A 21,202-nucleotide genomic window follows, 5' to 3' on the forward strand; every position below is an offset into this window, starting at 1 on the left:
TAAATGACGTGGCTTCTTCACGTGCCTACACAATTAATCAGTGGATTGTTGCCATACAGCACCCCTACTCTAACATCTCCAAATACCCTGGACGTAATATTCTTATTCCTAAAAGGGCCAAATCACTATCCCTTTGAAAAATGAAATTTTGGTAACCACAATAGCAATAACTAAAGCAACGATTATATAAAGAAGGGGAAATCTTTGTAAAAATATTACTAGGAGTCTAAGGTTCTTCCTACTTGGGGTTATTTTTGAGATCCTGGCTTCGGAGGATGAGAAGTTTGCACTTACCAACAGAGTAGGAGTTACAAAAGTGAGGCACGGGTTCTCCATGCCGCCGTACGGGAAGGAGGGGGGCAGGACCAGTAGGTCATACTGCCCCCACACGTAAGGGCCGCCCAGGTCCTCTGCAATTTTAAGCATAGATTCAGTCTGAAAAATGAATGCATATATATTTGTGGGTTTGAATTAATATCAAAGCAGTTCCTTCAAAGTATAAATTACTTCATATGAAGTTTACAAGTTAATGATTCTTATTTTAAAGAAAATGATAAAAGGAATGTAGCAACAAAAACTCACATATAATAAAATATACTTGATTCTTTTACCACGTTTAAAACCCTCATGTCACACTCAATTTAATTTACTGTCTACCACAATTATTTAAAAGGATAACTATATAACTAACCTCGGAAAATTCGTAAGCAGATTTTTCCACTTGCTCTTTCTCAGACCACACCAAAGTTCTTGGGCCAATTTTTCTGCAAAATTACAAAGCTTAATGGAAAAGAAATTCAAGGCAAATGATCCATCTGATTTTAGGAGGGACTTGCAGACTTGCAGACTACACAGACTCTTACAAAGTGGAACGGGACTTATACGGGGAAGGGATGAGTTGAAATGCCTGTCAGACATACAGACCTGCTGTTGTACATGCAGCGACAGACACGCAGCTCTCTATGGAAGAGCCTCCCATAGAACCTTTCTGGCTCTGGTGAGATCAACAGGGATCTGGTTTTCTCTCCTAACCCCACAACCATAGCTGTGGTGTTAACCCCACCCAGTTCAGCTCCTAAGAGACTATCTCAGAACAGGGATATAAACAAACTTCTTTAAATTATACATTTAAAAGTTGGACACTCTTCTTCTATAAGAAACCCATAGAAAAGAAAGCAAATCCTGTCACATGCTGCAGTGTGGATAAACTTTTGAGTACATTATGCTATAGGAGAGAAGCGGGTTACAAAAAGACAAATACTGTATGATTCTACTTGTAGGAGATATTTAAAGTACTCGAATTCATAGGAACAGGAAGTAGGATGGTAGTTACCACAGGCTGGGGGAGAGGGGAAAGAGGAGCCGTTTAATGGGCACAGAGTTTCAGTTCTGCAAGATGAAGAAGTTCTGGAGATGTTTTACAGCGATGTGAATACACTTAACAGCATGGAACTGCACACTTAAAGGTGTCAATTAAAAAAGACAACAGAGAAGAGACATAGTACTATGTATAGAGCTAGAACTCAAAAACATCTTTTTCATCTAAATTTCATTACAACATTTTTATGCAACATCAACCCCCCCACAAAGGCTTTGCTATCATTTCTGTACCAGAGGTGGCAGTCTCTGGAATAGTGCTGCTCAACTTTTGTGCGCATGCAAATCTTCCCGGAGCTCATTAAAATGCAAATTTGGATTCAGCAGGTTTGGAATAGGGCCTAAGAATGTGTATTGTTGCAACTCCCAGGGAATGCCAAAGCTACTGGCCTGCAGACCACACTACAAGTGGCAGAGGTAACAGAATTAACCAGTATGAGTTTAGTAAGAGCCATACATGCAAACTATTGTCTAGAAGCCATAAATTTTTTTTTTTTGGTACTGGGGATCGAACTCAGGTTCTTGCGCTTGCACAGCAGGCGGCGAAACCACTGAGCTAAATCCCCGGCCCCTAAGCCATATTTTTTTAAAAAGGAAAAGAAGCAAATTAATCTTAATAATGTTTATTTAACCCAAAAGACCCAAAATATTATCATTTGAACATGCAATCAATATAAAAAGTACTAAGGAGGCATTTTACATTTTTATATGGCTTTTAGAAATCTAGCATATATTTTACACTCATATACAACATAGTTCAATTTCCATGAGTTGCATTTCAAATACTCAACAGCCTCAGGTACCCAGTTAGTGTAACTGGTTACTGGACAGCAGGGGTCTATGCTCCACCTAGGTTTGGGTCCTGACTCTGACATTTCCAAGCTGTGTGAATGTGAGAGTTTCTAAAACTCATGAGCATCAGTTTCTTCTTGGTAAAATAGGAACAATGGTTATTTCTATTCCACATGTCTGAGGATACAATGAGATAAATGTGGTACAGTTAGCACATAATTAGAACTTATAATTGTGAGCTACAGTGACCATGATTACAACTATCATTTATTGAGTGCCTCCGATAAGCCAGGGGCTTCATGCATGGTAGGTCTGTTATTCCTCACAAAAATCCTTTGGGGTATATCAATATTATTTCTGTTTTCCAGGTGAAGGAAATGAAATGCACAGAGGCAGTGTGTGGCCCAAGGATTCAGCGAATAACTACAGGAGATGGAGGCTGAGACTATGTGTCCTGACTGCTCTATCATGTTCACACTTCTAGCACTTTGAAAAATGTGATTACTATCAAGACATTCTTAATTTTCAATTGTTTAGAAAAAAAAGCAAATAAAAAATAAAAAGGAAGGACACTTTAGCTATTGGTAAAACAAAATATAATACATTTCTGTACCATTTATAGGCTTCGAAGTGCTTTAGTATATTTTATATCATTTGTTTCATATAACCACCCTATAAGATAGAAAAAGCAGATTTTATACTTTCAAGGATAAGGAAATGGAGATTATGAGAAGTGACTCATTTAGTAAAATCCATTAGCATTAAACTAAAGGTGAGAGCATGCTCATTTGCAATACTTGGGAAATGAAAGGGACAAGTGGTAAAGATTTTTCAATTACGTTTTTACAATTAGATTTGAGTTTTTCTAGAGCTGCCAGCTTGATATCTTAAAAACGGCACAAATAATATATCATTTAGTCCCAACAGAGGTTTAAGATGCCTAAAGTTTGACATTTTCACAAATCTCAACATTTGTTCAAAGGCGCACTTGCTTTAGAGCCGGGGATTTAGCTCAGTGGTTCGGCCGCTTGCCTCACAAGTGCAAGGACCCGAGTTCGATCCCCAGTACCAAAAAAAAAAAAAAAAAAAAAAAAGCTCACCTGCTTTCTAAAGCTCCAACAACTAAAGCAATCAGGTAGCAGGGTATTGGCACCTGAAGGAGACAAACACACACATCACATGCTTACATTAATGTTTCAGAATGGTACAGGGTCAGACAATTCATATTTGAAATTAAGAATATTCGCTTTCAAATCTCCAAACATTAATATGAATTGCTTTCCTTTTGCACTTCTCAAATAGTTCCTATTTTAAGGGGTCAAACAGTTCAAAATTGTGATGCAGAACTTTTCCAAACATCTGGTACCCTTTTATTCTACAAGAAAGGAATTTAAAACCTGACATGTGAAAACCAAAGGTACATAGAGTCTAAAGGGACATTTTAAGCATTTCTCAAAATGTAACTATAAGAACACAACTGTACTTTTCCCTTATTTTTTTCCTCTTAACTTTTAAAACCTTTTTATTTAAAAAATTTCTTTATATTTTGAAGCAATAGTAAGTGGATGCCAAAGTTACAGGAGATTAGAATCTCAGAGGCTACAGTGGAAGCAAAATTCTCTACTGTTAGATCAACAAAACTGTATACACAACATGTGTGAATGCACACACACACACACACACACACACACAGGGACATTTTGTTTGCTGAAGATCAAAGATACACGCCCAGCCGGGGATGTAGCTCAGTGGCACCACACACCTGCCTTGCAAGCGCAAGGTCCGGAGTTCAATCCCCGGTACAAAAAAAAAAAAAGATACATACCCAATAACCGGGTATGTAGCAATTTTAACTTACAGGAGAGTAACAGAGTACTTTCCAGGTCTAAGTACCTCTTCCATTTATAAGCACTCTACGTAGCCACATTCCCATATGGTAGATCCAGAGCAGGCAAAAATGTAATGGCTTAAAAGACCAGGACACCTGCTACTTACTGGAATGGGGGAAAATGGAATCAGGGCCCTTCCTGCTAAGCCTATGCAGCAACCTCTTTCTTCTATACAAACTCTATGCAAGTGGAATAATCTGTTTTTTTTTTTTTTTGGTACTGGAGATCGAACTTGGGTCCTTGCGCTTGTGAGGCAGGTGGTGGAACCACTGAGTTAGATCCCCAGCCCTCTGTAAGTGGAATAAAAAGGACACACAAACACACACACACACACACACACACACACACACACACGACGTGAAGAAAACAAATCAGAAAAGCTGCTTTCTAAAACTTTGCAATATTTAAAGTCATTTTGCTCTCTAGATTTGTAAAAGGTATCTGCAGTTCACCATCCATGAAAACAAAAATCTAAATGCTATGATCTTACTTTTTGGTTGAATTTGTATATTTTCTTGCTTGGATCTTCTGGGTCAGATGCTTCTCCATCACGAATAGCACTCATGAGTGCTACCAGTTCTTTAGGGACAGACACCTAAGCAAGAAGGAAAGTTGCCTCTAGTCATAAATAAAAGACTCTATGTATCTTAAACCACACAATCTTTCCCTCTTCTTGGCTATCTATATAATAAACCATGTACTCAAAAGTATGCAAATGTCAGTTTTGTAAACAGAATTAGCAATATATAAAACTGGCTTCTTTAAATAACATAAATGCCCACAAGGGCAGCCACCAGCTCTGCTCCCCTTCATACCTCCAAAACAAATGCTACACTTCTCGTAGAACAGAGTATACAGTTTTGGACAATTTTATATTTAAAACACAAGACTTGGAATTATAAATAGAACATTTAAGGGTAGTAAATGTGGAAAACTAGTATTTATTGACAAAAACTACAAAAAAACTAATATTTATTGACAAAAACTACAAGATAATTTTCTCTATAAATCTGCATCGAAAAGATCCTTTTAGGGGAAACCACAGGGTCACTTCTATGTGTATGACTCTGAAAGGTTTATTTCTAAACAATGCCAGCATAAAGGACTCTCCTGGATCAATGATCTAGTAAGCATGCTTTCCAGTACCTGCTCAATCTCCATGCTGTTTCTGCACACCATTACTGCACTAGACAGAGAATTAGGAGGCTCTTGAACCAGTGCTACAACAATCAGTATTCAGGAAATAATTTGGCTTCATTCTCTTTCACTTAGGTAATGCGACAACTGTGATATGAGACAACTGTAATAGGTAGTGAGTAATATGCAAATGAGGAAATTGAGGATGTGGACTTGTAAGGGCTGGCCAAGGTCACACAATTATTAAGTGATAAAAAGTCCAGAACCCCAGGGTTTCGTGGCTCTAACTGTAATAGTCTACTGCACTTCACTAGATGTGGTTGGGTTGTGGAATGATCTGGGAATCTAGAAGCCTTCATAAATATAGGTCGGTCCTCATTTTGTTAGCTTGGTCTAAACCTGTCTGGCCTCCTGGATGGTGTTTATGTGTTTATTATAGTCCATTTTTCCCCTAAAAGCCCGGCAGGTTGGAAATGTATACAGACCAGTCTGCATTATATGCCTTTTAGGATTCCTAGGCAGATATTTTATGGCTACAGCATGCCTTTATAGAACTTTAATCCTGCAAATGTCAATTTTTAAAAGTTAAAAAAAAGGGGGACTAAATTCTTATCTTTAGATCCAGATTTCCGAATTCCATTTTAAAAATGAGAAGGGTGTCCATTTCCCTTTTTCACACTTACAACATTTAAAACTGCCCTTTAAGCTGAGATTGAGAATGAGGTCCACAGCGTTGTTTTTTTTTTTTTTTTTTGGTACTGGGGATCGAACTCGGGACCTTGAGCTTTCGAGGCAGGTGCCGGAACCACTGAGCTAAATCCCCGGCCCTTACAGCCTTTTAAAAATATATTTCAGATAGGCTTTGATTAGGTAAAATACATCCAGCTCAAATCGATTATCATCTCTGCTTACCTTACGCCACACTTATGTATCATTTAATTCAGTGAACAATTTGTGACATTTACCTCTGCAGTGTAGGTTAATTTCACAGAAGGAGTGTCCTGGCAAGGGAGAACTGCTCTGCAGTGGATGGCCTGGGAGGGGAGAAAGCAAAAAGAAATAGCTACTGTACTTCCCTTCCTCATAAATTCGGTCGTTAAGGAATCATTAAAATTACAGCACTGTTCTTAGACATGTTCTTTTTAAAAATAAAAATAAAAATTGGTCTCTCATCTCTTGGGATCTCTTAAAGTAGCAAAAATAGATTTGTGGATAAAAACATCAGATTTTCCCCTTGAGTCTATGGTCAACCCTGACATTTCAGCTCAAGTAGGAAGCAAACTACAGTACTGTAATGGACATACTGTGTACACCTCCTCATCTAAAAGACCACTCATTCATCGACCTAGATCCAGGAACGGAACTCAGAAAAGTCTGTATTCAGTTTTTAAAAATGCACGAACATGTAAGTAGCCTAACAGTAATGCCCAGAGCAAAGTTCTTCGGAATCACGAGCAGAACAGCGGTATAAATGTGAGAACCACAGAACACTACACTACTGTCTCGGAGTCACTGGGAACACTGGCCTCCTACAGGCTCTAAAAAGACTTACAACAAAGAAACCTCTTTGATTGCCCGCACTTATCTTAACACAAAACCCATTTCCGACTGGTTAGCTATCTACAACTAATGGGATGCCAGTGTTCAGAGGAAAATAGCTTGAGAAATGCCCCTATTACCCTGACAGTTCAATCTTACAGCCAACTCTGAAAGTAAAAAGAAAAGGAGGGAGAAAGAACAGCATCTCTCAGTACCCTGTAGACACATTCATTCTTCTAATATGTAAAGTGTTTCTCCACCTCCACACGAGTCCTGCCTAAACACTGCTTCCACCAAGAATAGCCAGAGAACCTACAATTCCATAAGCTGATCTGTTTACAAATCAAGCAAAGGAACCCCAGCTTCACTGAAATAGTCCACCGGGCTTAGAGGAATACTGATACTAACATTCCTCTCTAAAGCTGTTAAAAATCCTAGACTTCCTTAAAACCCCACACCAGATCTCACCAGATCTAGACGCGTGGGCTCCCAGATGACCTCTAGAAGGGGTAAGACTAGAAGAACCACCTGATTCTCTCTCCCAAACTGAGTTCCAAAGCCTCTAGAGTTCCTTATGGTGGCTTGGCAATGCCAAAGGGCTTCTTTTGTGTACCTCGCTGGATAAGAACAAACTCTAAGTAAATATATATAGAGAATTACTATAAGCAAATTCATTAAACAAAAATCACATCTACATGTTTCCTGTCACCTGCAGTAAATTCTTAAGTTAGTACACTCTCTTTCCTGCATTTCAAACACTTTTACAAGAAATGAAGTAATATATTCACAATTTACATTCCTGTGACTCACTAATACTGCATTTCTGGATAACTTTGGCTTATGGGCAGTCTATGAGAAATACTGACTAAAAATCAGATATGACTAAGATATAAGAGAGCACATAATTAGTACATTTGTGCCCAAAACATTTTATCTGTTCTGGATTATTCAAATAAGGTTTCCTAGATTAAAAAGATATTTTAAGCAGCCATACAAAGTAAACGTGTCTAACTCAAGCTTTGTTATACTCTTTAATTCAAATTTGAGCCTAACATGATACCTATCATAAAGGAACGCTAAGATAATTAAAATCTAAAACGATGCCTGGGAATACAATAAATGTTTAATGAGTTCCATTAATTTTAATAATAAGTTATTTGATTATTAACAGAATTAGGTTTCTTTCTTTCAGAAAAGAATTTGATACTTATCGTTGTGACAGATTGTCTCTAATTGTATGGTTATTTATCCTTAGTGTGAAAATAGCAAACAAAAGTAGTTTAAATCATATTTTAGAGGTGCATTGAATATAAACACTTGTAAATGTACAAGAGAAGTCTGGAAAGGCAATACTCCATACTCAACGTGGATTATCTCTGAGCAATGATGTCTAGAGTCAGAAATTTGATCTTTCACTTTCCACTTAACTGTTAGCATTTTTGTAATTATTTTTGTTTCACTAATTTTTCATAGTATCCTATGACCATTTATTGAGTTTTATAGCTAGGTCCTGGGGATGTAAATATAAATAAGACCTAGATTCCAATTTAGGTAGATTATTTTCAAACAAAAGGAAGCTTATTTCTAAAAGTACATGAATGTCAATAGCAAGAGATATACATGAAAATATATGTTGTTTATATAACAGAAAATAAAACACTGTATTAGCTAAGGCCCACACAGCCACAAGACTGCTGTCCATCTTGCTTCCTGAAGCTGTGAGTGCCGGGAGTTTTCTGTACAATGAGCCATTCTGGCACTGTTTTTACCTGGCACTGACTAAAGAGATAGGGGTGCTCCTTCCCAGAAGTCTGTTCAGGAGTGAGCCACTGAAGAGCAGAAGATTTTGGAGATGTCTCAAAAGAAATTTCTATAACAACCTCTTGATTTCTGTATGAAACAAAGAAAACACATTAGTAGAACATAATTCCATTTAACTAAAATTTAAATTCATAATATATGAGGTGAATACTAAAAATAGTATCAAATGAAGTCTCATTAATGACAGAAAGGAAGCTCTAGGGATGCTGCGGTCTCCCGGGGTAACTCTGCTTCTTGCTGTCCTACCTGAATGCCACCCGGTGGGTCCTCTTTGCTCTACTGTGCTAACCCTAATGAAGATGTCATAGGAACTACTACTAGTTGGTACCGACAGTGCGTCCAAGAGTTTGCATGTGTGATATCATTTAGTTCTTGACAAAGTGGGGGTGTGAAGGAAGTGAGTTCGGAACTCCAACGACCACAGTGGTAGGAGCTAGGGTGTGATACAAAGCAGTGCTGATCTCCAAACTGTTATGATCCGTGACATGGTAAGTCAAGAAATCAACAGGAAGTACTTAGAAACTTGCAGAGTAAGTTTTATAACCACTGCATCTAATAATAAAAAATGGTGTGCCTGTATTTAATGTCTTCTTCCTAATAATTCATGTGTATTGCATTTTACAAAAATACCAGTCTATGACAGACTAGAGAAAACAAAACGGGCCCTTTACCACAGCTAGTTTGAGAAGCACTAATAATGAGGAACAAGTAAGAGTTTTAATGATCAGGAGACCTGCTAGGGTTTGAATCCTGACTCCCCACTGCTGGGTAGGGGCAGATTTCTTCACCTGTAAAATGGAGTTAATGATGTCCTCCCTCCAAGTTCTGCCTTGGGGTTTCCTTTTTCTTTACTGAAGGTGAAGGAAGGCATGAAAACCCTGGCCACTAGAAAGTAGGGGCAGATCACTCTTGTTCTGGGCCAAAAGTTTTCATCCCCTCTCCCTTCCTAAATGTACCAGGGGGTGAGGTATGCTCCCTTTATGGAAATTATGGCCACTATTTTCTTGAATAAGTTACTTTCTTTAGCTGAGATTCCCTTTCTGCATCTGTAGAGTGCAGATCATACTACCAGGACTAATGAATGCACCCACCTGAAGCACTTATAGCAAGACTGGTACACAGTTAACAGTTAACGATGCTGTGCTTGGTGTTATTATTATTACTACCCTTTGATCATGACAGCTGGCCTCTGTGGCAAAGGTGAAGCGTGTACAGCTTGTAAAGGCTTCCCAGGTTATCCTGAAATGTCTCCTTGTAATGACACGCCCCATCATCACTCCACATACCAGTGAGATTATGAGTAACTAAAGTCAGTTACCCCAAGTCCTATTCTTGAATGGTTGTTTTGGGAGGTTTTTTTGGTACCAGGGATCAAACTTGGGACCTTGTGCTTGTGACCACCTTGTGAGGCAGGTGGCACCACTGAGCTAAATCCCTGGTCCTTTCTTTCTTTTTTTTTGAGTGCTTGTTTTTTGAGACAGGGACTCACAATGTAGTCCAGGCTGAACTCACTGTGCAGTGCGGGCTGTCCTTAAATTTACCATCCTCATGCCCCACCCCTCCACCCCCACCCCCCCGCCAAGTGCTGGAATTAAATACATTCACACCACATCTGGCTTTTTGTTTATTTTGTGGTGCTAGGGCTCAAACACAGGGCCTCATGCATGCCAGGCAAGTGCTCTACCACTACCCTGGTGTTTTAGGCAATATTTACTTAGTATTTTAAAAACACAATTTTCATTATCAACTTAAATCTGAACAGACTAGTAGGTATAATATGCCAATTACTACATATACACGAACAGAAAAGGAAAGATGTCTAAATTACTTTAAAATATATTTTCCCATTATTCGGCTATTCAAGACATTAGATGATAGCATTCATACTTGCTCAGAGCAATAGGAAGAGAGATTTCCAATGGAGATCCTTTGTAACTTTGTCTTTCTCCAAGACTGTATTTGACTTCTTGTCCATTGATCACTACTTTTTCTATTGTAAGGTCTTTTGTATCCAAAACCTGAAATAAAATTTTTAAATAATAATAAAAACAGTTTACACATCAGAAAAAAATTAGTATTAGATATAGGTTAATTATAATGATTACAGAACTAGTTGCTTAGAGAGAATAAAATAGAGGAATTACAAGAATTAAAAGAGGCAGAAGTTATTCCAGGGCTTGTTACTCAAAGCCCTACACATCCTGAAAATTTGAGGGTTCTAAGATTTTCATTTATACTGTTAGATAATTCTGGGATAGTCACACAAATTTTGGGCTCCAACTAAAAGTCAATCTAAATTAAAATGTTTTTAATTCTCTCTCCTAAAACTTAACTTCTCTGTTACAAAAAACTTTGCCTATATCTTGTTGGGGTTTTTTTACTCAAACTGTTTAATATATCTTCCCCTATGTTTCTTAGAATTTATATAGTCCAACTCCTATTGTGTACTTTCATATATAGTACACTCATATAGTGTACTTCATACATCTAAAAATGAAAACACTTGGTACTTGTTAGGCAAATAAGCAGACTGTGTACATGGGATACAAGAGGGGCATCAAGAATCCCAGCAGTTTGCATCACAGTAATCCTGAGCTTAGGAACCAGACCCTTCCATTACCCCTCAGCTAATCTGTTCTAGAAGCTTCAACCTTCCCGTGCCACCACACTGTTTCCAGACAACCTAAACAAGTCTCCCATGTTATTCTAAGTATTCAAATGACCCTTCCTTCCTTTCTTAAACTGCAGGGGCAACCTGTGGTTGCTCCCTCTTCCTCATCGGTCACTCTTCTCCCCTCCCTCTTCAATCTGGCTTCTAGCTCCTTGTTATGAAGGGCTGGTCCCTTTGGGCCACAAGATCTTTTCTATCCAAACACCGTGACCTCTCCAAACACCTACTCATAGCTCTGTGGACAATGTCACTTGGCTGAAACTCCATCCTTGGCTTCTCTGCCTTTACACACAAGTGGTTCTTGTATTTGGCAGCTTCCTTCTCCTCCTTCTCCTCCTTCTCCTCCTTCTCCTCCTCCTCCTCCTCCTCCTCCTCCTCCTCCTCCTCCTCCTCCTCCTCCTCTTTCTCCTTTCTAATTCCTGAATATGGATAAAACCCTATTGTCTAGCCTTGGTCCTTTGAATTTCTTATCATATTCTTCACTCCCTAGCTTTTACTCATTATTTTTACTTACTAGCCTTCAACTAATATCTCTGTGCAGATGACCACCTGTCTATTTCTATAGTTGTATGCCCTGCACACAATGTCAGCTGGACATCTGTAATTGCCTGCTTAACATTTCCACAGGAAGTACTATACCACCTCATATTTAATAGGTGTCTAACAATGAAGCCACCATTATCTGCCCTAAATCAGCTCTCTCCTGCTTCTTAATTCTGTTACTGAAACTCCTCAACGTACCTAAGGCTTGAAACACTGAAATAATTCACAATCTTCTCAATCCCACACAATCCATTAGAAGGTATTATTCTTCACACTGTCTTCATATTTTCTTTTCTTTCTTTATCCCAGTACCATAAATCAGACCCTGAGCAGTCAGAATTCCTTGATATCTCATCCCTCTATTTCTGGTACCACCACCCTCTGCCCATTTTTGGATTAGAAAAGCACTAGGAATTAGAATGCCCAGAAACAGCCATTTCCCAGTCTCCTCTCTTATGTTAGTTACCTACGACAGTCAGAAGGGTGATCACTAAACATGATTGCCACCTCTGGAGTGTCAACAATTTTTGTCTGGGAAGAAATTTCCATCCCGATTTAATTTTTTTATCTTTTTAAAAAAATTTTTTGGTACCAGGGACCGAACGTAGAACCTTGTGCAGGTGCAGTGCCACTGAGCTAACTTCCCTGCCCTCTTTTCTCTTTCTTGTTTTTCTTTTTAAGAGTAGCTAAATTTGTGGAGTATCATTTGTTTCCCTCCTAATAGGGAATTATTTCTTTCAGACTGCTTTCTCTTTTAGCTATCTCTAACTAGACCTGGCTTATCTTCCTATAGTCAGAGATCTGGAATACATAGTTTATATCTTAAAAATAATAGTTACTCCTTTGTCCTTTCATACTCTAGTACCTGTGTCTGGATATCTAATTTAATAATAGAGTTTGAATATCTATGTTTATAATAACCCACGCTTATACAGACCTTATAACCATCAAGATGAACTGACTGGGTCATTTCCCAGGGGAACATAGTGTCTTTTCTGTATTGCTTAAAGTTTTCAGATCTGTTCTGAATCAGAAAAACTGGTTATAGTAATGACTTTTTTGTGAAACTTTGCTCATATGCCCTGTATTTATAGTGGTTGACCCTGCAGTCTCCCAAGGTGCTTCTTGTATGGTAGTATAGTGATTTATTTTCTCTCCTAGACCAAGGGTACTTAAATAGAGATTGTTCCTTAAATTTCCCATTCCCAGGGTTTAGCACAGGACCTGAGACACAGCTGATGTCTATTAATGCATGAGGCAAGTTTGGGCCAAAAGAAAACAGAAAATGTAATTTTTCTCTGTATGTCAAATCCTAAGCCTAATCTTCACTTCCAAATTACATGAGACATTCCCCTCCAAATTTCTCTGGTAAATGTTATTAAACAATTAGTCAAAACTGTAGTAAGTGAAATAAAGGAAGTCAGATAATTGACAAATTAGAATTAGTACTTTCAACAAATATCTGTTGAGCACCAACTACGTACAAGATGAAGATGCTGACATATAGTGTTAAGAAATAGCCCTACATACAGATATAGCTTACTATATTTCTCAGTCTCCTTTTTGAACAACACACCAAAAATTTTTTTTAAAAGGCTTGTATTTCAGAGCAGCTGTCAGTTACCGTGAAGTGTATAACTGATTTCCTTTCGCATGGCTGCTAGGAAGTTCTATGTCAACTTTGAGGCCCAACTCTTAGGTGCATTGGGTTTATATAGTGTCTTGTTTCTCCTCTTCATTCTCTCTTCCTCCAAATTCCTTAATTATTTTTAACTTATTACACTGCAGGCTATTTTAAGTAGTGTCAAATTCCTCTGTAACAAAGTGAACAAAGCTTTATGCCTCATTATTATGTCTCTATGGTTTCTACTTGTTATCTATAAATTGCTATGATCGAGAAACAAAACCAATACCCTCAGGCTTATCTGTTAAAACCCAATCCAAAGTAACACCTTGATGTGATTCTCACTTCAGCCATTAACTTAGTGAAGACCCAGGTTCACTCCCTGGCTTCTGCTACTTATTAGTGTGAGACCTTGGCCATGACAGCAAGCCCTCCCTGGGCCACCCGAGGAACATCTTGTTTTAATAAAAGAAATGCTTGAAAGTTATAATATAGTATTCTGAATACCAAACAGTGTAAAACCGAAACTTGGAAGGACTATAGAAAGCTGGGAATTAGTACTCTTACAAGCTATTTGGCATTTCCCAATATCATGGACTCCGTGAAAGAGAAGAAATGCTGTCTCCTCAGCCGGCACTGGCACAGGCCTTCTGTCTTACCTTGGTGTGGTGTGATGTCACTCACTTCTGAGATACAGTTAGCACTATTCTAAATGTAGCCCATGTCAAGTTTAACTGTTGCTTTCTAATTGAATGCATCCTTGAGTCAGACTTTTGAGTCTTTGCATGCCCAAATCTGCACTAGGAATGTGAGATAAAAAGAAATATGAAATACAGTCCCTACCTTCAAGAGTCCCTAATCTAGTGGGGAAAACAAGCTAACTTCAAATAAATATAAACAAGTAAGAGGAAGCTCCTGGTTTCAGATTACTGACATAAACAAGCAAACAATTATAAACAATCTTCCTTGTACAAATTTAACATTATAACTCCTATTAACTTACTAAACAGACAAGCCAAACCAGAAATTGTAATTTAAAAATCCAACTTTTCTCTAGCTTTAGGGAATATAAAAACAATAGGCAAGCTTTTAGAGGTGCTAATCTTTTCAAAATTTAAGCTCCTGACTCATGCTTACTCTCAGAGCATAAGCTTTTTATTTTTATGAAACAGAGGGCAGTCACATTAAGCAGTGACAAGCTAGTAAAATTCATTTTCTTTTAATGAAAGGAGAGAATTCATTGAAATGGGACTTAACTTCAGCCTTGGTGGGGTAAAGCTGAACTACAATAAAAGACAGCTTGCTACTTCAAGACCAAAGTGCAACATACAGGGAAATGGTTATTTTCATGTTGATAATGCTTTTATTTTACTTCCTTATAGTACTTTTGGTGATTACACATCAATACAAAAAAGTAAGAAAGTTAAGTGCTTTATTAATTCATATTAATGAACTCAAACTAGAGATCCATCAGCAGGAAAAAGAGGCAAAAATCCAGTTTTTTATCTATACTTATACTTCTGCCCAATTACTTGATCCACTAATTTCCTCCTCAGCATCTGATCTGACTGCTTATTACTGTGTTTTACAACACTGCAGAATACACTGTATCATCCATTCTACTCTAGCACGGAGGTTGAATATGGCTGGCTTTACTCACCTCCTTATTTCTAACTCACTGCTTTGCGAAACTTTTCAGATGAAAGGTACAGTCCCAAACACAGTATGTGCAAGAACACTCAATACAGGTTATATGGTACAAATGAAATCACTGAGTAATACTCTATGAATCTAAACGTCTCTTTATTCTAATAGACAGTTTACAGAAGTACATATTTTCTAGGAATTGCAGTAATTACTCTCACCTCTGAATGCTTAATAAACCGTCATCCTTAGCCTGAATCTCCCACCTGTCCTTAAATCACTAGAAAATAAGGGTGATAAGCAGCTAAGGCACGAAGAACCCCGAAGAGAAACAGAAAGCAGAGACTGGAAGATTCAAAGCAAGGCAAAGAGAAGGGGCTAGGGCTGGAAATCCTGACCTTAGGGACCATAACAGGGAGCTCTCCAAGAACAGAGCAATCGGTGGCGAGTGGGCGTGAAGGTGTCTGGGAGGGAAGAGTGGGGATAGGGATCAAGGGCATATGGGCTTCGCAAGCGCAAGGTCCCGCGTTCGATCCCCGGTACCCAAAAAAAGGGCATAAGGGATGTGAGTTGTATAAGAAAGAGGGTCGAGTGATGTGAGGCCTGAGGAGGGGGTCCTGGGCTGCAGGCCGCGCAAATGGGGAGGCCGCGCGGGGAGTCAGTGCTGGGAAGACAGATCGCGGGCGCATGTGTGTGCGGTGGGGTTGGCAAAGATGAGCCGTGAAGAGGGGGACGGGGCGCGGCAACGGACCCAGGAACGGAGGAGGGGGTCTTGCGGGAGAGGCGGGGGGCATTCTGCATCACACGACAGGTAGGGGTGCTGAGGCACAAATCGGGGTGAAGACGGGCCACTAGGGACAAGTGGGCTGAGGAAGGAGATGCTGAACGAGAGGAGGCTGGGAGGGGGCGCAGGACGTGGCCGGGGGCTGGGCGGGAACCTCAAGGGAGCAGCGGGGGTCCTGGGGCCGCGGGTGTGAAGGTGTGGCCAGGGAGAAGCAGCAAGGGATCGGCGCTTCCGTACCAGGCTGCGCAGATTGTCCTGCCGAGACTGGATGGTGAGCGCGGCGGTCCCGGTCAGCACCCTGCGAGTGAAGTCCACGTTACATCGCAGCTGCAGGTGCTTGGTCCCGCAGACGGAAGCCGGGGAAGCTAGAGAACAGGTATCCAAGACCTCTGGCATGGTTCTGGGAGGCTCGCCACACGCCGATCTGCACCCGTACAGTGACGGTCAGATTCCGACAGAGCTAGAGCCTGGAGCAGGGGAGAGGGGTTGCGTGTGAGGAGGTTTCGCGGTGCGCTCCGGGAAAGCGAGTTCCTCGGAGTCAGAGGAACGTGGGTGGCGCCGGGGACGAAACGACTAGTCCCGTGATGCAGCGCGAGAGGGCGCGCTAGGCCACCTGGGAGTTCGGGGTGGGGTTACTGGGGAAGGGGATCTCTGACCCTGGAGAGAGTGGGTCACGGTTAGAGGGAGGGGTGAGGGGTGAGACGTGGAGCGAGGAGACGAAACAAACACTTCCACGTTAGTTCCAGTAACTTCGGTGGAAATTGCGATGGCAACAAGGTACCAGAACGATTGATGGTGTAGAAAGAGCGGGACAGCGTTGAATAGGATAAAAGGTCTAACGGAAGTGTGTCATTTGTGCAGCTCCTCGTTAGTATAGTGGTGAGTATCCCCGCCTGTCACGCGGGAGACCGGGGTTCGATTCCCCGACGGGGAGGCACAGACAAGTCCTTTTTTTTTTTTTTTTTTCTCCTGTTTGCGGCTTTTATTGGAAAACCAATACAAGCGAGCTCATTTTTGTCCATTTTAGTGTTTATTGTGGGTATTTCCAGTCCCCGGAGATCTAAAACAATAAGCCGATATTCCCATTTAGAATACTATGATTAGCTCAGTTCTGGGGTCCTTCCCTAAGAAAATAAGAGGAGATTGAAGAATATATTGCCTTTAGCCCCCAGTTTGAAACTAGAGATATTAGAGGACGGTTTACAAAGAACCTTAAACATCTGAGCCTTTAATCCTGAATGGTTGAACGGGGGACACGTTGAAGATTCTTAAGCAGAGACATAGTGTTATGCATGTCAGATTCATGTTACACAGTTTCAGACGATGTAAGGATACGGGAGGAGTGGGTGGATGCACACTTACGAGCTAGGTGGTTTTACCTCTTAGGATTGGGAGGAACCTAAGGTGAAGCTCAGGTTTTTGGTTTCAGTGGCTGGGTAATCATTAAGTAGAGTGGACCACATGAAGAGGATAGATTTATAGAGAAGATGCTAAGTTCTATTTTGAATGCATGGAGTTTGAGAACCTATGGGAAATCGGGAGGGAGATGTCCATGAATAACTTGGATTTAAGTCCACAGTTCTGAGGAAATGCCAGTTAAATATGAGAAAGTCCCGTAATGTGGTGGATGAACTTGTGATGATGGTGAGCTCAACCCAAGAAGACTGTACAGGGAAGAGCAGTGAGAACGAGTTGGGAGCTGAGCAAACACCCGAATTTAATTTTTAAAAACAAAGGAAGGGATTCCTGTGAAATAGATTAGAAAGCCATCCAACGTTGTCAAATGCAGCCTGGGGGGAGGGTGTCATCAAAATAAGAAATGGAAAATTTCCTTTGGCTTTTGGGGGTGTGATGGGATAAGGAAGACCCCAGTTTTCTGCACTTTTATGGCTTGGTGGAAGGTGGAAGCCAGAGAGTGGTGGATTGAACAATGAGAGAAGGGAAGGGGAACAGAAGGCCTGTCAGGATGTGTGGCCATCATCAGAGGGTTAGCTAAAGAGGAAGCCAGTTGAGAAAGTGGTTTTTAATTTTGAGGGATGCGAGAAACTAACATGTTTAGATAAGGCGTTTCTAAAGAAGATTTAAGAAGTGTGAGGAAGAGCGGATGGATTACAGGCTTGCACAGTCCAATTCTCTATCAAAAGTGATCTAACAATGACATTTGGCTCCACCAACAGAAAACAGTGGTCTCCATCTGGGTATCCCTGTAGTGGCTTCTGCAAGCTAAAGAGGGGAAAATAATCCAAATTAGGAAACCCAATACTTTACATGCATAAATCCTAATTTCATAGGACCTAAGAATCTATGACATGATCAATATTTGCAAATATTTTTGAGGTCATCAAAGCTAGGAAGACAAATCTGGTACAATTAATTTAATAAAACAATACACAAATTATCTTTCTTACTGAGCATAGAGAAAAGATAGATTGTCTTAATGTATGTTGATATTGAAATTTCCGTTATTGACTACCAGGAGCTTCCAAGATTTGTGGCACTTGTTTTCAAGAAAAGTTATCCCGGGGCTGGAGGTGTAGCTCAGTGGTAGAGCACTTGCCTAGCATGTGTGAGGTCCTAGGTTTGATCTTCAACAACACAAGGGAAAAAAGTATCCACAGACAGCTACAGATAAATTCCTCAATAGACTCATAGCTTTATCAAAAGATAATTATACAGTAGTGTTAATCTAGATGTCCCCCAAGAGCCTCATGCCCTCATAGGCAGCTTTCCTCTGGCACGGCCCTCTGCCATGTCTTCCTGCCTTGGAGCCAGCAGACTATGGGCAAAAACTGTGAGCCAAAATAAACATCTCCTCCTTTAAGTTGCAAGTGTTAGGTATTTGGTCCCAGTGACAAGGAAAGTAACTAAAACACTAAATAGGAATTGCCTCCTAAGATATCACTGATCCCTAATTGTACGGTGTACTAAGTTAGCAATTGACAGATAATTGGAATGAATTTATATCCAACAGTGAATTTGGAATGGTTTTAAAAATGAGAGTTTTTGTTGTGTCTATAAAATAAGAGAAATGTCAGTGTCTATCTGCCACAGGGGCCTCTTAACAATGAAAAAGATGATCTAAAGCTTTACGAAAAGAAGTGACACTTATTCATAGATCCATATGAACACAAAGTATTCCAGCCTTGCTGTTTACCTGAAAAACTTCCTCGGTCCTTCCATCCCTTCAGGATAACTGAAGTGCCTGTGCCTCATAGGGTTGTTGAAAGATGAATGAGATGGTGAATGTGAAGTGTTTAGCCATATGCTTGGCACAGAATGAGCACTGTTATATGTTAGCTAGCATTAGTATTTCTGTTGGCTTTCATTTGAATCATTTCTTTTTCCTTGTTTTGTTAAGAGCTTTTAGGAAGAGCTGACAAATGAAAAATAACTAGTGTTTGCTCAGCAAAGCAGATCGTGCCAAATTAGGCTTCTAAAAAGGGATTGCAACATCAGCAAAGATCATATTTTCTGAGGTGCATTTACAGGAAATTTCACTTGAGGCACTAATAATTCCCTTAAAAGAGTATAAACGCATTCTTTCCTCCTTCCTTCACATAGACCTTTCCTTTCTTTAAGTAGTCATTGTATTTTGCAGATATTACTGATACTAAGTGCATTCCTCTACACAGTGCTTCCTGGAAAAGAGGTGGAGAAGGGTCTCTCCTACATGTTGGCTAACTTACATGCCAGGACCCATCTGTACCAATGACTGAGACGGCATGGTGTCCAGATGAAAGCCCAAGGGACACTGTCCACAGAGTTCCAGTGGGAAAGATCTTTCCCTGTGGGGAGGGTCAGGAATAACTTCATGGATGATATAGCGTAGCAGCTGGGCCTTAAATTATGAGTGGTATTTTAGTAGGAAGGTGGTAGGATCAAGAATGGGAAATGGGGAGTAGGCAGGGGACATCGGAGGAATCATGGCATGGGACTAGAAGCAGAGATGCATTTGGGGAGAACAATTCTGGGAGTGCAAAATTCTGCTAGTTAATAATATGTCTTTTCTTTCCTCTCCAGGTTTTACATCTGGTTTCACAAAGATCTTTAGTTGTCCACCAATATTTATTTCTTTTTTCATCCTTAGTAATAAAAGTCTCTCAGTTGGACACATGGTTGCCCAGAAAAAGATTACATTTCCCTTCCAGTTTTGCATTTATAACATGCAGGTAAGTCCTGACCAATGGGATATAAGCAGAATTATTATGACTTCCAAACAGTGTCTTTAACAGGAACTTAAAAAAACAACAACTCTTTCTCTAGTTTGTTACCTGAAATATAGAGTTGATGGATAGAGCTCTAACTGCCATATTGTATCAGGAGTTTGGAGCCACAGGAGCTGGAAAGACAGGAGGAGCGTGACATAGGAATAGCCAGGTTTCTGGAGGTCATGGAACCCCCATGTGCATTGCTCTGGATTTCTTTTACTTGAGAGAAATAAAGTTCTCTTTTGTTTAAGACTGTGTTGTCCCAGATTTTCTGTCATTCACAGGGAACTCAGACTTTACTGACCCCTGGTCTCAAGTGGGTGTGTTTTCCAGTTTTGTGCATTCGCCCTGGCTTATCAGCTCCCCACCACTTTACTGTGGATGATTATACAGGTCTGACAGATGTCCCCGGATGGAGCTTGCTTTCTTCTCTTTGTTATCCAGAAAATATTTTTTCTAATTTAGGCATCTAATGGGCTGGCTTAGAGTCCTTCTAGGTCTCACCAATGTCTGCAGTAATGTTTTTCTACCTCTTGATTTGGGGCCCATTTTCAACATAGAATTTTTGGCATATAATCCAAGATTTAAAAGATGGATTTAGTGCTTTTCTTAGAAGAAAGCTTTAGCAAAATTTAAAAAATAATCTGTTGTTAATAGTCTGTGATAATACATAGTGTATTTGTATGCTTTCAGGATTTAAGTCTGAAAATTATATTAAAATGAAAAGTTAGTCTCATATTGCCCAAGCAATATAAACCCCCAGGTGGAAATCTAATGTCATTCTACATGTTGGTCCACAGTCATATTTATGATTGCTAATGACAATGATACCACCCTTTCCATGGCCACCGGGCCCTTCAGGGTTTTGTTCCTTCTTCGTTTTCTGTCCTTCGATCATCCCTGAAGCACTCCATCCTCTGGCTGAACCCAACTTCCTACCTGCCCCTTCACAGCCCCTAATCTTACAAGTGTACTTCCTTCTATGAGCATGTTCTCTCTCCGCAGACATTTTGTTCCTCCTCCTTGTCTTCAGATTCTGCCTAGAACTTCCTCATCCGAGAACTCCAGGTAGTTCATGACCTGAGATCATGTGGGGTAGGCTTGGGAGGGGACCTGAAGGGGCAGGCAGGGGTTTGGGTTGACAGAGCCCCATACACCACAGAAAGGCGCTTA

The 21,202-nt window shown here is 40.1% G+C and overlaps 2 protein-coding genes and 1 non-coding gene across 4 annotated transcripts in view; 2 read left to right on the top strand and 1 right to left on the bottom strand.

Moving 5' to 3' along the window:
- The window catches only part of LOC106009409 (uncharacterized), a 31,595-nt gene extending 27,747 nt beyond the window's left edge, over positions 1-3,848 (top strand). The window contains exon 5 of the transcript XR_015443547.1: positions 2,538-3,848. The gene's annotated coding sequence lies outside the window, so the exon portion shown is untranslated. The remainder of the gene's footprint in view (positions 1-2,537) is intronic.
- Lta4h (leukotriene A4 hydrolase) overlaps positions 1-16,337 on the bottom strand; it is a 40,216-nt gene extending 23,879 nt beyond the window's left edge. Inside the window, exons 1-8 of one of the 2 annotated variants that reach the window (XM_087192619.1) lie at positions 16,059-16,337; positions 10,443-10,573; positions 8,504-8,624; positions 6,161-6,229; positions 4,549-4,653; positions 3,270-3,322; positions 692-764; positions 295-435 (exon numbers count right to left, since the gene is read on the bottom strand). In XM_087192619.1, the coding sequence (XP_087048745.1) occupies positions 295-435; positions 692-764; positions 3,270-3,322; positions 4,549-4,653; positions 6,161-6,229; positions 8,504-8,624; positions 10,443-10,573; positions 16,059-16,217 (852 nt within the window). In that variant the 5' untranslated portion in view covers positions 16,218-16,337. The remainder of the gene's footprint in view (positions 1-294; positions 436-691; positions 765-3,269; positions 3,323-4,548; positions 4,654-6,160; positions 6,230-8,503; positions 8,625-10,442; positions 10,574-16,058) is intronic. The other variant, XM_087192618.1, reaches the window with a different exon arrangement.
- A 346-nt stretch (positions 16,338-16,683) lies between these two features.
- Trnad-guc (transfer RNA aspartic acid (anticodon GUC)) lies at positions 16,684-16,755 on the top strand. Its single transcript has one exon. It is a non-coding gene; the product is annotated as a tRNA-Asp (tRNA).
- Positions 16,756-21,202: the final 4,447 nt, after the last annotated feature.

This window comes from Heterocephalus glaber, unplaced genomic scaffold, assembly GCF_053883595.1.
Source record: "Heterocephalus glaber isolate CG9 unplaced genomic scaffold, H.glaber_assembly_v1.0 deba00001572, whole genome shotgun sequence".
In the NCBI taxonomy this organism is placed as follows: Eukaryota; Metazoa; Chordata; class Mammalia; order Rodentia; family Bathyergidae; genus Heterocephalus; species Heterocephalus glaber.